The sequence below is a fragment of the Fundulus heteroclitus genome, chromosome 10, assembly GCF_011125445.2.
Source record: "Fundulus heteroclitus isolate FHET01 chromosome 10, MU-UCD_Fhet_4.1, whole genome shotgun sequence".
NCBI classification, from domain to species: domain Eukaryota; kingdom Metazoa; phylum Chordata; class Actinopteri; order Cyprinodontiformes; family Fundulidae; genus Fundulus; species Fundulus heteroclitus.
The window spans coordinates 13,634,252-13,651,197 of NC_046370.1; the positions used below are offsets into that span (position 1 = coordinate 13,634,252).

A 16,946-nucleotide genomic window follows, 5' to 3' on the forward strand; every position below is an offset into this window, starting at 1 on the left:
CTGAGGGATGGATTCCAGATGTCTGAAGGTGCCACGTTCTGTTCAAACTGTCATATGCAGGTATAAACAGCCTAGCAATGCCCAGCTGTCATAAAGCTGAGAATGGATATCAACTCCAGAACACAAGGAAAATACCTTGTAAGGATACTTGCAGAAACTGCGTGATAGTTTAATTGTATACAGAGCGTGCAAATGTCTGGTTTGAACTGTACATACCAACATCCATATTTAATTTTCATCGAAAAATGGCCTAGATTCACAAAGTGATCTTCGAAGTAGTAAATTTTTTATTGTTTAAAAAAAATTGTTTTGATGTGTCTTAAACCTGGTGTTTTAATGGTTTTTATTGAACCAGGGGTTGACAAATGGTAAGAACTGAATCCTCAAGCTGAACTGACATTAATGGATCTTCACTCTGAAGCTCCTCACTGGGGACTGGGAGTGATGTATGATTCTCCAGTTAAAAGCTTACTATGCAATACCATGACTCCATCGAAATTAAGCCCAGGCAGGACTTTCTGATCAAAAGGAACTAGTCTGCTTGCAGTACCTGTCCTCGGCGCTTAGACCAGACAACAGAAGGATCAATACTGTCTCCCAGTTAACGAGAGGCTGTGCACAGATTACTTATAAGGGACGGCAGCAGTGTGTAACTGAGACAATTTTCTTTTTTTTAAATCGTTTGTAAAGCATTTGCTAACTCTTCTGAATAAATTACACACTTTCATTCAATTACTAATTTAAACAAAATGTGATTTCTTTAAAACGTCATGCATGGATTATTAAAATGATTACTAAGATGTTTTTCCCTTTATCTGCTTCAGTGCAATAATGTTTGTAACCGTGGCAATAATTAATGTTATTGAGCAACAGTGCTCAGGTCGTTGTCTGTTTTGATTGTAGCTGCAGTTGGGATGTTCTGCCTAATCCCACAAATCTTGCAAACACAGAGAAAAATTGATGATTAAAACAGGAGAAAACACATCAGATGGAGTTGCATTTCATAAATGTGATAGGGTTCAGTGAAATATAACCATTTCAAGTACTCTTGAATATGTACTGGTTAAAACACAGGGCCGTCAGATTTTGCAAATTTCTTGAAAAAAAACTGAAAACTGGCCACTTACCTTTTGCATTTTCACTTTAGCTTAAAACATTTTGTTGATTGCTTCTATAAATGGAAACACAAGAAGCTGTGAAAAGGATCTTGTCTCTGCACTTATAAAATGTCTGCTCTGCACATCTCCTTCTGCTTACTATTTACGGTCCTGACACTGAACATAAATCATCCATGACCAAATGACCCAAATATTTCCCTTTTTCAGCATATTTGAGATGCACTTTGAAAAATGATGAAAAATTTAGCTTCTAGACCTCCTCATGTCGTGCCAGTAATGAAAAAAATGTATGTAGTATCAAGTCCTAGCCAATATGTTTATGTGGACCCCACATCAGGTTTGCTCAGGTTGGGTGGATACAATGTGGGCTCCAAATGCGGCTTGCAATTTGGGCCCACTAGAATCAACAATATACAACCCATTTGGCCACACTGAGCAGGGCACCTATTAAGTCTTTGCTTGGTCTCAGATAGATAATGACAAAACCACTGCAATATTCAAAAAGTGAAACTCATATTATAGTGATTTATTACACAGAGTGATATATTACAAGTGTTCATTGTGACTATTAATGCTTACAGATACTGAAATATCCAAAATCCAGTTTCTCTGATACTGATGTCACATAGACCAATTAAACAAGCTATTCTAATAAACTACTGAAAAGTATTTCCATGTACTATAGGCCTACTCTATATGCGCTCAGAACTTTTTTAATTACTTTGTAATCTTGGGAATATCACTCACTTCACCATAAGCTATTAAGAAATAATGTTTGAAGGTTTTTGGGGTTTTTTCTCCTCTGAGACAGAGGATTGATTTTGATCATTAGGACACTACTTTCTAAATCGACATTTAAAACTTTTGTTTTGAAGCAAAAGAAATGCCTCTGAATAAAGTCCAGTGTGTGTAACTTGGAGGATTGGACATGGGCACCTCTGTCCCAGATCCTGTAGTATCTGTGCAAAAATGTAGCTCTTTATGTCCAACATAATACTCTTAACAGGCCATCAAGTTACTCTGATATTAATCTGCAGCATGTCACCAAACCGAAGGAAAACTGTTTTATTTAAGACGGATTTAACCTACAATATAATAAAAAATGCATCTAATTACTCCATTGCAGCCATATTAAGTGTAATCTAGTGTTTTTAGAAAGTGGCGTGACAGCTGCTTAATAAGATCAAGTAAAACAATGAATGCACGATACAGTGTATCATTAAGATTTGTATGCAGAAGGATTCAGCCTTTCCCTGTAATTAACACCCAGCAGGCCCCACTGGCACATCGGCACAGGAAGTGAGGTCATGCATCATAATTAATACGACCTTTTGAATAAAAAGCCCTCATAGTTTTGGCACAGCAGCCTCACTAATCCTCAGAGCAGAACCAGAGAGCAATAAGCCACCTGATTGTCAAACAACACAATTAATGAAGCCATAAATGTTTTTATTTTTAGCCTTCTAAGCTATTGTGTTAATAACGTCACTTTGAAGCATTTTTCTTGGGAGTACTGAGAAAGGCTCTTTTTTTTTTCTTGCTTACTTAATAAAAAAAAACAATAATCCAGCTAACTGGAAAATTCCTGGCCATGCTCACCTACACAGTCAGCACAAAGCCTGTGCAAGTGACACCTATTAAAAATGTATGCGTGCTAAAAAATAAATCATGTCGCCCGCGCTCAGCCTAAGAGAGAGCAGCCTTGACTGGCTGATAATGCCGTCAGCTGGTGACGACAAATGAGGCTGTCACTACAATGACTGAGGTTGGCTTGTTCTGTCCATTCAGCTGTGTGGTTCTATTTTGGAGTACTCGCTTGGAGGCACTTAGGCAGATTCTTTAATTGCATCCCAGGGTCGGTTTATTTACATCATTAAAAATATATTGCACTTTAAGGACATGACACAACAGTGAAAACAACAGGATTCAAATGTTACTTCAGATTGAATTCCGCTATTGGGGAAATGAATGTCTAAATACAATAGAAATTCTCAAAATTTCTGTTATTTTTATAAATCCTCCTAATTTTATGTGGTCAGTTTGTGGTTCTAATTGGCGGAAGAACTCTGGTTTGAATTGGTTAAATTCTGATTTTGTATGGTATGGTCTTGACTGTGCTTGCCTTTACAGGTTGTGTTTAAGTCTGTTTTTAAATGTGATATTGTAAATGTCTCAGGAGCTGAGTTTATTCTCTTTTATTCTTCTTTCAGGAGCATTCGATGTCTCAGAAACATCATACACTGGAACCTCATCACCGCCTTCATCCTGACGAACACCGCTTGGTTCATCGTCCAGCTGACCATGAGTCCGGAGGTGCACGAAAGCAACGTGGTGAGTGGTGGTTAACGTAAGCTGTGTATAAGCAGCTGACTAAAACTCTAAATTTCTTTTTGTTTTTTTATCACTTTGTAACAGTGGCGGCTTGTCAATATGGGGTGCTCGTGTGCTGCCCCATCAAAACCGCAGGAAAAAAAGCACAGAAACAGTAAATATTAAGTATAAAAAGTAATTATCACACTTTATTTGTTTGCATCTGAAATTTAGCTGACTTGATTTTTCAGCATTACCATTCCATTTTGGGTTTATGTGGGGTTATAGTTTCTGTGGCCCTAATTTCAATATTTCAGCTGCATGGTGCGCCAAATAGATGAGTGTATGTACGTTTGGCTTCCACTGGATTTCATGCTAGCATGTAAATGGTTCCCCAAAGATTCTCCTTGGGTCGCAGCTCTCTGCGGTTTAGCCAACCAGCCAGACAACAACAACGACAAGACAGGAGACAACTGTGCAGCACATCGAAACAATTCAGTCATATATTTACAAAACAATAATTTCACGAGGCCTGAAGTAAAAAGAAAAAAATGGTTATGAGAATTTTGATCAGACTAACCGGACTCAAAAATCCAGTAGCAGGCAACTGACCATGGATGGAAAATTTTAGCCCAAAAAGCAAAAGCAAAATAGTAAAGATGACCAAGGTTTAACCCACCAGGTTTGTTTATATTAAGATTATATTAAGTTTGCCTGCAAGAAAATCTTTGTTGTGTCTGAAAAGATTTAAATAAAAACCTGAGTTAGGTTAATTGGGAACATGCTGAAACACATCAGCCCCATTTTTCATTTAGGACATTTTGCATTTTTCTCAAAAAAAAATAAACAAAAAAAAACATTTATAATAAGATGTGTGTTTTGTTTAAAGGAAACCCCCTTATAAGATCGAAATCATAAAACAAACTGGATCAAACAATCCAGACACATGCACATTTAAGAAATCTCCTATTTTTAATCCAATGGGATTACAGTTATATCAAATTCTTTGCAACTCTTATGGGAATGTTTTTCACATCGTTTAGTAATGTTATTGAACTACGCTTCAGGTCAGACACTGATGCCGGACGAGAGGGCCTGGCTCAGAGTCTCTACTCTAATTCATCTCCATTTCCAATCAGGTATTCTATCTGGTTGACGCCTGTACTCTGTGCAGGCGAGTCCAGTTCTCCCACGCCAAACTTGCTTACTCATGTCTTTGTGGACCTTACTTTTTGTGCTGCTGTGCAGCCTTGTTGCAACGGCGAAGAGCCACCCCCAAATCGATCCCAAATGTTCGGAGCACAAACTTCTCCAAAATGTTTTGATATTAGTTATTTCAGATGGAACTAAGGGGTGAAGCCCCACATCCACACACAATAATCCCCATGTCACCAAACTTTAAACGGGACACACTGCTCCAGAGTCCCGGGGTGGCATGTTTAACATTGGAAGCTTTGCCAGTGACTTGTTTATGTGAGGCTTTGATGCAGCAGCCTCCTTTTACTTTAACAGCCTAGTAGGAATACGACCGGAAATATATTTGGTTGTGGCTTCTGAGTTTCACAGGGATTTTTTATTATATGGATGATCCTTTTTTTATGCATAATCGTTTAAGATTTCACCCAACATGGACAAGGTGTCACTATCTCTGTGAATGCTGGATAAAAATAAACAAAAAGATAAACTCAAATAAACGTAAAAGTGTTTTGATGACAAACAAATTTCAATCATTCCTTTTTGGTAGAGTTAAGTATTATCTAATACAGAATTAAAGATTCTTTGTGTTGCTAAAGATAATTAATAATATTGTATGAATTATGTTGGCTCTGTAAAGCAAGGTAATTAAATATCATATGAGTTTGATGTCATGATGAGTTAGCAAATTTAAGGTATGAAGTGAAAAAATGTATTGCAAGTTGGTTTTACTATTAGGTAGAAGACTTTAAGGCACTAGAAGCCCAACACATAACCCTGAGTCTTCAAATTAATGTGTGAAATAATAAATCAGTGGAGAGATGTGTTGATTTACAGGCATGGAAGCATACAATAAGTAAAGTTTGTAATAACTCAAAAGCAAATAAAGTCCTCTCCAAACTAAGCTTTACTTATCCCTTTTTTTTCCCCTCAGATTTGGTGTCGCGTCGTCACCGCGTCATTCAACTATTTCCACTCCACCAACTTCTTTTGGATGTTCGGAGAAGGCTGCTACCTCCACACTGCGATTGTCCTCACATACTCCACCGACAAGCTCCGCAAGTGGATGTTCATCTGCATCGGCTGGTGTACGTACATCTTCGTGTCTGAAATGCTCAAATCAATTATATGGAAACTTTAATCATTGTCACAAGATATTTTATGGAAGACCTTCAATAATTTTTCTGACAGGTAGTTAAATTAGAAGAGTTGTTACATCCAGGAATGTTGTAACGTTGACTTTTTGATAAAGTCATGTTTATTTGACAGACTAGAAGCTTGTTTCATGCATGTTTGTTTGGTCCTGAATATACCTTTTGGCACTCCAAAAAATCATCTGATTTAGAGATAGATTTGTGTAAAGACAACGGATACCTTTGCTGTTTGGTATGCAGATTATTGCTATTTGGTTTTAGCAAATACTTTGCTAATGATGAAAAATCTAAAAACATCTCAGAGCATAGCTTACATGTTGCCCTCTGTTGGCAAAGTTCTTTTTGTTTGTTTTTGTTCTTCTACAGAAACTTACCTGGGCATATTCTCAGTAATCCATGTCATCGGAACAGCAAACACGCTTAAATTGGAGGCGACCAGACCTTCGGTCAGCTTTTCTGAAAAACGTGTTGACACGTATCCAGAAGTCTATGTCAGTTCTGGTGGCACGCACTTCAGCTGTATAGAGTTGACGCAGACTCCTGGATAGGTGTTGAAACATTTTCAGAAAAGCTGAGTGAAAATCCAGTTGTCTCTGCTTTAAGCCTGTTTGTTGTCCGCAGAAATCTACATAGGTAGTTAATTATGCCTTTAGAAAATGTTAGCACGTTAAAATGTTATAGTCTCGGTTAACTTTGGTCATTCTTAAACAAGATCAAATAAGTACAAGCAAATTAGAATGATTTTTAGATGATGTGGATATAAAAAAATCCTCATACCACTGGTAAAATGCCAGCTTTTGTAATGCAAAAAAAATTAGACCAAGACAAAATATTTTTAGAATTTATTCCACATTTAATGTGAACTATAGCATCTATAACTCAATTGAAATTCAAACAAAAAGGATATAGAGGTTTACAAAATACATCTTTGGTATTGATCTGTTTAGCTGGGAAAAATCTATATACGTTTTTAATAATATTAGATTAAAGCTGAATATTTAAAAGAATAAAATCTATCATCCAACTAAGCTCCCAATCCTTCTTTGCACTAAAGTGAGTTTAAACCCACTCGTCTAACATCGAAGCAAATATCCTTATTTTTTTGTTATTAGTTTTCCTTTTATTGGGAGAAACCGAGTACCATGTCAAACGGTTTAAATGCTTAAATTTTCATCGCGTCACTTTGTGTTCACTTAATCCCAAAAGACGTAAGTGAAGGACAGAGGAAAATTTTACCAACAATAGGCGAGTTAACTGGATGGAGACACTGGGATTTTTTTTTTTTTTTTGTGGCAGCTGGGAAATGTATCGTGAAAAATTCACAAGCTCCCCCTTTCAAACTGTCAAACCAGACTCTATACTGCTGAGATTAGGTGTATTGTGTGTTGGCTGAGTTACATTTGCTGCAGGAAAAGTCCTGCACGACAAGATGATGGCGGTGCATTCCAGAACTGCTGTGAAAACAATAAATACAACCGTCTTCTTTCTAGCCCTGAGTAACTTTACGGCTTCAAAATCCAAAGGTTTTGTCACAAAAATAAAGTTAATTGGTTTTGGAGGTGCTTTGTTAGTAAATCTTCTTGTGGTTTAACATTTCAGTGCTGAGGTAAGTGACTAATGGGGCAGAACGCTTCCAGAGATTAGGAAACTTGAGCCTCGAATGTGTGACGTTAAGGCTTGTCAGGCCATTTGATGCCTCTGTTAGCATCGTTTAGATGTTAGTAATTGCTGTTTGTCTGCCTTATTAAACTTCTATAAATCCGCAAATCATCACATCGCCCTGGATTATCGTCTGCTCTTTATTCATACACACTGAAACAGTCGGATGGTGACAAGTCCTGGCATGCATCTATGGGCAACGGCACAAACAGCAATTCCTTTTGACAGAGCTTGGCAGGCGTTGATGCTCTGGCTGGGGAAAAAAAAGGGACATGAATTTCATATTTTAGTAGAAATTCCCTGGAAAGTTGTCTGGCTGGAATCGCAGAGAAGAATGGGGAAGAATGTGTCACTGTGTCTCTGTTTTTTTTCACCCCTCAGGTATACCTTTCCCTATAATAGTTGCGTGGGCCATCGGGAAGCTGTACTACGACAATGAGAAGTAAGTCGTTGACTCGAAGATTGTCTTTGACATTTGATACTGAACTGCTCTGGTAATAAAAGGAAAAGGAAAAGGCCAACGCCAAACCAAATTACATTAGGAGAATGAATGTGTATTAATTATCTGTTGTAATTAAATTAGCATTGTAGAACCGGATGCATTATTCATTAGCACAGACACAGTTTTCATTTTGATTGGGAGCACTTGTTCTCTTTTTTTCCGCATATTACCAGGATAAGAACTGCCTCAGCTCCTCAGCAGTGAGCCAGTGCATTAACAACAAGTCTGTTGATTTCTCTTTTACATTGTTGGCAAAGCTAATAAAAAAAGACGGCAGATTCAGAGCCTGGTGGATCCCGTTTCTCTGAAACCATTAGGTTGTGAGGGTCACGTTCCTTCATTACTATGAAGTTATACGCTGCGGTTGATCATGATTCACTCCCGCGTGGACCGTCCTGCTGCCAGAAAAAAACTCACTGGAGCACCAAATGTATTAGAATCAACTTTATGTGTCTGACACATAGTAGAGACTTGGTTTGTTTGCCCATTAGCTGCAGAGAACGAGTCTACAGGGGAATGCAAATACAGACACAGAGCTAAATTAAAATAAAGCTTGCAACTGTAAAGCTGGATCGTTATCTTTGGCTTCAAATATTGATGTTAATCAATCTAGCATAAAAACAAACTACAGACTAAATTTAGGAATATATACGGCACGCACTTCGTAGCACCCCTGAAATAAACTCATCACGCCATGCAGTGGCATAATTGCAAAGAGAAAAGTCTATAATGAAAGAATGAATTTTGAAAAAAAAAAAATTTTATTTGAGCTGTTTATTTAGCAGAGGAAAAAAATGATAATAATTGTTACAGAAATAGTTGTTTCTACAAAATTGCTGATGGTTATTGGCTGCCACAATATCAAGGATCAAGAATCTTTATTATCTTTGTTTTACCATAATGATTTTTTTTTATGAAACACTGGCTCATATTTTCTGTTAAATAAATAAATAAATTGTCCATGTAGTATGACGTAGTGGAGGCGCCGTTTTAATCGGCGAGTGTTTGTATACATGCTAATGTTATTGAGTTTCGAAGAACATATTTCTGCTCAGTTCAGTTTATTTGGATAGCACCAATTCACGACACGTCATCTCAAGACACTTAATGTAAATAAATACATCTAATAAATCACACAGACAGATTAGTTCAAAGTATTTCAATCTAAGGAAACCCAGCAGATTGCATCTAATCAGTAACTTGTAGCCTTCACTCCCCCTGGATGAAGAGACAGGTGACCGTTACTTGCACTGTTTCATTGACTTTGCAGCAGTCTCTCATACTGAGCATGCATGTAGTGACAGTGGACAGGAAAATTCCCCTTTAACAGGAAGAAACCTCCAGCAGAGCAGGCACAATGGGAATGGTCCACTCTAGGGCTGGGTATTGATTCAAATTTCAATATTTTCAATCAATCCAATTCTTTTCAGTCCAATCCGATTTCAAATTGGATTACTGGAATTAAAAACATTTTTTAGCTGATACCGGAATTTAATGATGGTGTAGTTTTCAAACATATTGGTACTAGTATGATATTAACATTTAACTGCAAATTAATAAAGTAATGGTAGTTAATGGTGGCTAGGACTAAACCCTCTTCCTGAATGTTGAGACAATGGCTTTCACAAACATGCTGTGGGTCAAAATACCCAAACAGATCCAGGGTAGATAACAGAGGATACCAGAGATATCTACAGCTGCTAAATATATTCAGTTCAATTCAAAAGTACTTTATTAAACCAAAAGGGACAGTAACCTGGTTCAATATTAGAAAATATTACATTAAAAATTCACCTCCCAGACTGGAGTGTGAAGGCTCCTGTGACGTATGTTGCGTCCATGCTTCCGACTACTAGGTGGAGCTTGATACTTTGTTTTGCTTTTGTCCTGCTTAGGTCCCAGAGCAGAAGAAGAACTAATAGCCAGATTAACACGGCTGTTAAGCTAAGATCAGCTCTCAGTGCTTTACTGATAAAAATATGAAGGTACTGACCTTTTACCTTCATAGTCAAGCGTACCTGTTGTCCACATTTTCTTGTGATAAATTCCTATAATTCTCACACTTTTTCCCAGTGGGACAAAGCGGCGCAAGGGATGGTAAGATTAGTTTAGCTAGTTGAGTATGTAGAGCGTTCGTAAAAAATTGAGCTCTGTCAGCGTGGACACATGTCCGCGTAACAAAATGCCACTTCACACATTTCACATTGAATTTTTCTTAATCAATCTTAGGTGATATGAATCGCTTTTTAGAAATGAATATGAAAATCGATTCATAATTGTAAAATCAATTGTTTTAACACAGCCCTAGCAATCTGCCACGACCGACTGGTGGTTTGAGAAGACGGAGCATATACACAAAAAGAACAAAGATACGCTGATCCAGGAGTGCTTTCTATGTGAGAGAAACATAAAAGTGTTATGGCTTTAGTAGCTCCTTTAGTGACTTCATCTATGCGAGAAACACAGCTTAGCAGATAAGCTCCGAGCCAGTTTTCAAGTCTGGAGGATGAAAGAGAGAAACACATACACTTAGTTACTGTAAAAGCTTAGCCAATAGCTATGTCTCAGAGAGAGCAGGGTTAAACACGGTTTCAGTTCTGGGAAAGTATGGAAAAAGAAAACGGTGTGGAAAAAAATTATGTATTTCTGGTCTCTATTCTTCATACGAATGTCCCTCAAACTCTTGTGAGAACATAGTGATTCATAATTGGATGTGTTAGCATATTTGAATGCTGGGTTCTGTGTGGTGCCTTATCTATAAGCTGTGGTGCATGCATAGCTGTGTGGCCTAGTCGTCAGGGAATCTAAAGTAGTAGTAGGTGTTGCATATGAGATTGGCGTGCTCTGTGCTTCCTGTGAAAGTTGCCGGTTGTCGACAGGAATTGTCAAGAACGGCTAGACATCCAGTAAAGGAAAGAATGTCCACTGGCACATTTTTGTCTCTTCTGGGGGAAACTGCTTGGTTCTTTTTCCAGAACTTGATAAAAGTCATCATTAGAACCACTCAAGGATGCAAATGCTGATAAGAAATAACTCCAGCAGACATTCCTGATCGATAAAATTTTTCTTCTGCTTAAATTTCAGGTCACTTTGACACAGGTGCAGAAAAAAATGTCTCTTCGATTGCATTTTTTTTTTTTGCGGTGGAGTAGAGAAATGTTTATACAGTTGTAACTGTTCCCCCATTTATCAATTTTTTTTCAAGCTCACAACCCAAAAGTCCTGCACTGGTGTTCAAAGATTAGATGAATTTATTTTCCTTCTGACCATCCAAACTTTTTTTGTGGACTTTGAAAGCTTATGATCTCTCACAGTTTTTTGGGGACTTTTGCAGTTTCCCCTGATTTTTAGTCTGGGACTTTATTTTATTGAAACAACAACCCAAGGCTTTGCACACAAAAACCAAAGCGTAGGGACATTTTGCAAACTGAAAAGTTCCATTAAGATTGTGGGAACTACATATTTGTTCATATTGACAACCTCTCCCATATTGGCAAAATGTGGAAACCAGCATAAATCTTAGGATGCACGAGGTTAGATGATAAATGCCTGCAAAATGTCCCATTAAAACAGCTAAATTATCTGCTAATAAAAGATGCAAAATGTTTGCTAAGACACAAGGTGATCTGAGAGAAACCGAGTGAAAAAAATGCTGGTAAAGGAATACATTAAACACAGTAAGAAGCAAGTTTTTAATTAAATAAAAGTTAAAAAAAAAAGTGTTTTATTTAAACCCTGAACATATTTGGTTTGGGAAAATATACTTTTAAAATACATGATACAGTAGCGATTATTAGCACATGTTCCAAGTGTTGATGTAGTATCTTTCTATTCCTGGGGCTGCCTTTCTTATTTATAGGCATGATTTCTCTCCCTCCAACTGAATAATCTGTACTTGTAAAAAAGACAGAAATTTTGGGGTATTTCTCAAATACATGATTGATTACTAATTGGCGATGAGGACAGGGCAGCTAAAGATTGCATGAGAATTTTTAGGAGTTCATTTTGGAATAAAAGCTTAATTCATTTAACTTTAACACGTAAAGTTAAGGCTTGTTCACAAAGTCTGCCCGATTTTCGCCCCGATCTTCCCCTTCCGACAGTCCCTTACTGTTGGCGTGGCTCTTAAGATAACTTTTATAAGATAAGATAAGATTTTCCTGCCGTGTGTGCTGTGTTAAGAGCGATCAGGTCTACTCGGTGGAACGTCGGGACCACTGCGACCTCGAATCGGGGATATTCAACATGTCGCATTGTCTTGCCCCAATATCCTAGTGTTTGGTGTCCCTCGAGGACAAACGAGCACACAGCCTGTTGAATGTGACATGTAGCCAATCAGAAAGTGAGGTGAGGGAAACCCCGAGAGAGGAAAAAACAACTCACCTGTTAAAATTAGTCCACAAACTATCGCCATTCTTCTTCCTCGTCGTCCACGTTTATTCACTCTGAGCTCACATTTGATTTTGATAGGTTTTGCAAGATTTCCCGACTGACATATGACTGATCCTGAGTGAAATCTGTTTGTGCGTGCTGTGTGCAAAAAGGATCTAAAATTAAGTAAAATGTTCTTAAAATTAGTGTTTTTTGTCCTAGATTTGAGCAGGTAAATAAGATGATCTGCCAGTGGAATGAGTATTTTGACCCCTAAAATAAGATAATTAGATATACTGCACTTGAAATAAGATGATGGAAATGAGTTGTTCCTATTTTAAGTGAAAAAATCTTATTCTATTGGTAGATCATCTTGTTTACCTGCTCAAGTAAAGGAAAAATACACTTATTTTAACAACATTTTACTTATTTTTAGTTCTGTTTTTGCAGTGCGTCTGTACGGACACCACACACTGTACGAGCAAACCTGTTTATTCTAAGATTCTTTATGGTTACATGCGGTTTCTCTCAGGCTTTGTAAATCGACGGACTATTTTAAAATCTTGCCGTGTGAACCAGCCTTTTTTTGAAAAAAATATGTTATTATTTTCATCTGCTGATAATAAAGTCAACAAGACAAACAGGAAAATATAAAGATTCTAAAACCAAGAATAAACCACACGTCTTCTACTGCTGCAGTCTAAAGAGAAATTTTCCTGAACAATAAATTAACGTTCAAGAACTTAATTTTTAACAGAATACAGTGAGGTTTAGGCCATTTGACCGTCACACCAACCTTGAGCTTGAAGCCTTTTGAACCTCAAGGTCTTGTGCTCTTACACTCTGAAGATTGTGACGCGCTGTCTGCGTCAATAGTTGATCCTTTCTCTTGGATCTATTTATTACACGTCATTACTTCTTCATTATGCCCTACTTTTGGTCAAGCTACAACTGGATAAAGGTAACAAGTGCCAACAATCTTTTAAAAATTAAAAGAAAAACACAAAGGAAAGTGCCACCATGTCTATTAAAATATACTTTCACACTCCAAAAACGGATCTAAGTAAAAATGTTCTTAAAAATTGTGTTTTTGTCCTTGATTTTAGCTGGTAAATTAGATTATCTGCCAGTGGAATGAGTATTTTCTACAGGTATTTTGGCCCCTAAAATAAGATAATTAGACATCCTGCACTTGAGATAAGATGATGGAGATGAGTAGTTCCCATTTTAAGTGCATAAATCGTATTCCATTAGCAGATCATCTTATTTATCTGCTCAAATCAAGGACAAATACACTACTTTTAAGGACATTTTTTGCTTAGATTTGTTACAAGTGCCTCTGCACCTTGGAATCATTGCAATATTTTCACATGTATAATCCGAAACTAAAATTTATTTTTAGCATCTTAAAACATTTGCTTTGACTTTAAAAAAAAAGAAGAAACGGGTAAATGTTATCAATACATGCTGAACATGAAGGAATAAAGGTCCGTCTAATTTCTCCATTTTAGTCATATGTAATCTTGACAGATGTTTTTTTTTGTTGGTTTTCCAGGTGCTGGTTTGGGAAGCAAGCTGGTGTGTACATTGACTACATCTACCAAGGCCCCATGATCCTTGTGCTAGTGGTAAGAACCTGTTCTATCCTTTAGTGGAAGCGTGAACCTGTCTAACGCAGCCTGCTGATACAATTAGTCTCCATTATGTCTCTGAACTGCCTGGCAGCCATCAGGACCTGGATAGTACAACACATTCCTCATGTTAAAAGTGATAAATGTGAGCACCGCGGACGTTTTTCCTCCTAGCTTACTTTTTTAATCTCCGAGATTTGACAACGTCTGGGATTCACTTTTAGACTCTGGGACGGAAAAACAGCAACAGCAATGTTCGCTTTTGAAGCAAATCTCTTTAACATTGGGTGATTTACAAACTCAGAGGGGAGGCTTTTCATTGCTTTTATTTCCTAGCCTGAACAATTGTAAAGTTATATAATCACTTCAAATAGTAAACTTGCACATCAGCTTCCGGCTTGGCTTTCAGTTGTTGCAGCTAAGGGGAATGTTGACATCTCCTCAATTGCACATAAAACTTCAAAAGGATAGCTTTCTTTTATTTCACAGCTTCCTGCCAATACATGATGCTCAAACTCATCATATGAAAGATTTTACAGATTGTCTTGGGATTTAGTTTGGCTCTTTTTTTTAAGTTTTATTCATGTCTTGTCTTTTCCTGCATTCGTAACCTCCTGACTGAGCTGCCAAGAAACGGCCCTCTGTCCAGCTGTGCAATATAATGCACATTACTGTCTATAAATAGTTATTTAAAGATTTTTCAAGGTACTTTCTATAAGCAGTTTACATGCTCCAGGCTGTGATTACTTTGGGGCTTTTAGAGATTTATTGATTTGTTCTTTTTTCCAGATAAACTGATCACACTACAAACAAATGCAATGACTCTTAAAAACAAGGCTGCACGTTGCAGAGAAGGAACATACTTTGTGTATCCATCAGCTTCTGGAATAGTTCTGCCTGGGTATAATGACCTTTTCATCAGAATCGGGGGAATTCATATGTATCGGTTTGTTTCCTGGAACAGACCTAGGTTTTTAGCAGTCCATACATTTTCAGCATCACTGAGATCAGAGTGTTGGGAAAGCCATTCATGATGCTTGAAGTCAGGCTGCTTCCACCAGTTCAAAACCTATTTCAATGTGTGGTTTGGATTGCAGTGTTGTTGTGTCACCAAACTGCGTCCGTGGTTCAACCGTCTATTTGACGACTGATCTGAGATGACTTGGAGGTCGTTGTCATTCTTAATTATGCCATCTGCAGTGCAACAGTGTCACTCCCCCAGGGCATACTGCCAACGGCGCCATTTTTGACAACTGGTACTGCATTCTTAGGTTTGAAAGCCTCGCCCTGACTCCTGCAAACATTCTGTTTGTGGCCAAACAGCTCAATCTTCGTCTCGTTTTGATCATAAACCTTTTCTCCAGAGAGCATTTGAATGGTCCTTATGTGCAACAGAGGACTCTAGTCAACGTTGAAGATGTCGTTTTTGGAACTGGGACTTGGTTTTAGTATTTTTTTTTGTCAGGACCGTCTCAGTCCAAGCTGATGTTAAACAGGCTTCACTATGGGTTGTTACACAAAACTGTTCCAGCAGTTTAAAATGTATGAATTTATGGCCAAATGGATAGTATTGGTTCCTTGGCAAAGCCATCTACTAAGGGCCAATTATTTGAGGTATTAGTCACGGTCAAGTCATATTGGAATTTTTATATATATATATATATATATATATATATATATATATATATATATATATATATATATATATATATATATATATATATATATATGTATATACATTTATATATATATATATATATGTATGTATATACATTTATATATATATATATAGATAGATAGATAGATAGATAGATAGATAGATAGATAGATAGATAGATAGATAGAGAGAGAGATAAATAGTTAGTTAGTTAGTTAGTTAGTTAGTTAGTTAGTTAGTTAGTTAGTTAGTTAGTTAGTTAGTTAGTTAGTTAGTTAGTTAGTTAGTTAGTTAGTTAGTTAGTTAGTTAGTTAGTTAGTTAGAATATAATTTCACACATATACACCTGATTCTTGTTTCAAATCATAGAAGTTGGTTGCTGTATAATCATTCCACCAAGGAAAAGGGACGGTTCAAATAAATCAGTAAAAGCTCAAACTTAATCGGTTATTGGTTCCCCTGGTAAGTGGGTGTAAATTACTGTATTTGCCACTTTTTCTTGGTAGTCCTTACACAAGGAAAATTTTGCATTCTTGTGCAACTATAAGTACGTGCTGCATATAAAACTTCAACAGAAAAAAAACTTTTAAGGCTCAATTTTATTTTAAAACATTAATTACCTTTCAATCCACCATAGGAAACTGAGTTATGCCTGTACTGAAACAGTACGGCAACTTGTTTCCATATTTTTATGCATTGCCCTTTTACTACCTGTAATTTTGTCAAGAATGTCGTTCCATCAGGACTTTGTAACCAGATGGATGTGAAGACATAAAAAGGGAAAGTTGGAAATAAATTGTGCTGCCAAACAACAAGATAAACAACAGATCAAGATATTGGACTGGACTACTTTTCCCAGCATTTTCTGTGTTTTGATGGACTTTTACTTCAAGCCAGATATCAAATTTATTGGTACACACATAATGTGCTGCACAGATTCAAACACGATCTTAACAGTGTGTGTATTCAAGGATAAAGTATTCAATAGATTATTAAGCAGTCACTGCACATTTCTATCTGGGTACTGGAAGATCTGTGAGGAATTGGCTGGTGGACTGAAGTATAATGGGACTAGATCAACTAACAAAAAAAGCCAACAGAAAGCCAATGGCCAGAACTAAATTCAGTGAAAAAAGAAAGTACAGCCTTAATCAGGTGCAAGTATTTGAGTGTCAGAGAATGATCAAAATGATCCAGTCTTTAAAAGACTAAAAAAAAAGTTTAAATCGAACCTACACTCTAAAAGGAGAATACAGCTCCAACTTAAATGAATCGCCTGAATTGGGAACAAGTAATTGAATTAAGTTGATCCAACTTAATTTATTTACTTTATATGTTGTCACATTAAAC

At 37.0% G+C, this 16,946-nt stretch overlaps 1 protein-coding gene across 1 annotated transcript in view; it reads left to right on the plus strand.

Annotated features, from left to right (window-relative positions):
• Nucleotides 1-16,946, plus strand: part of LOC105926480 (corticotropin-releasing factor receptor 1) — a gene marked incomplete in the record, with an annotated part of 170,726 nt that overhangs the window by 133,923 nt on the left and 19,857 nt on the right. Inside the window, 4 exon segments of the mRNA XM_036142068.1 lie at nt 3,354-3,449; nt 5,557-5,710; nt 7,817-7,877; nt 13,864-13,936. Coding sequence (XP_035997961.1) covers nt 3,354-3,449; nt 5,557-5,710; nt 7,817-7,877; nt 13,864-13,936 — 384 coding nt within the window.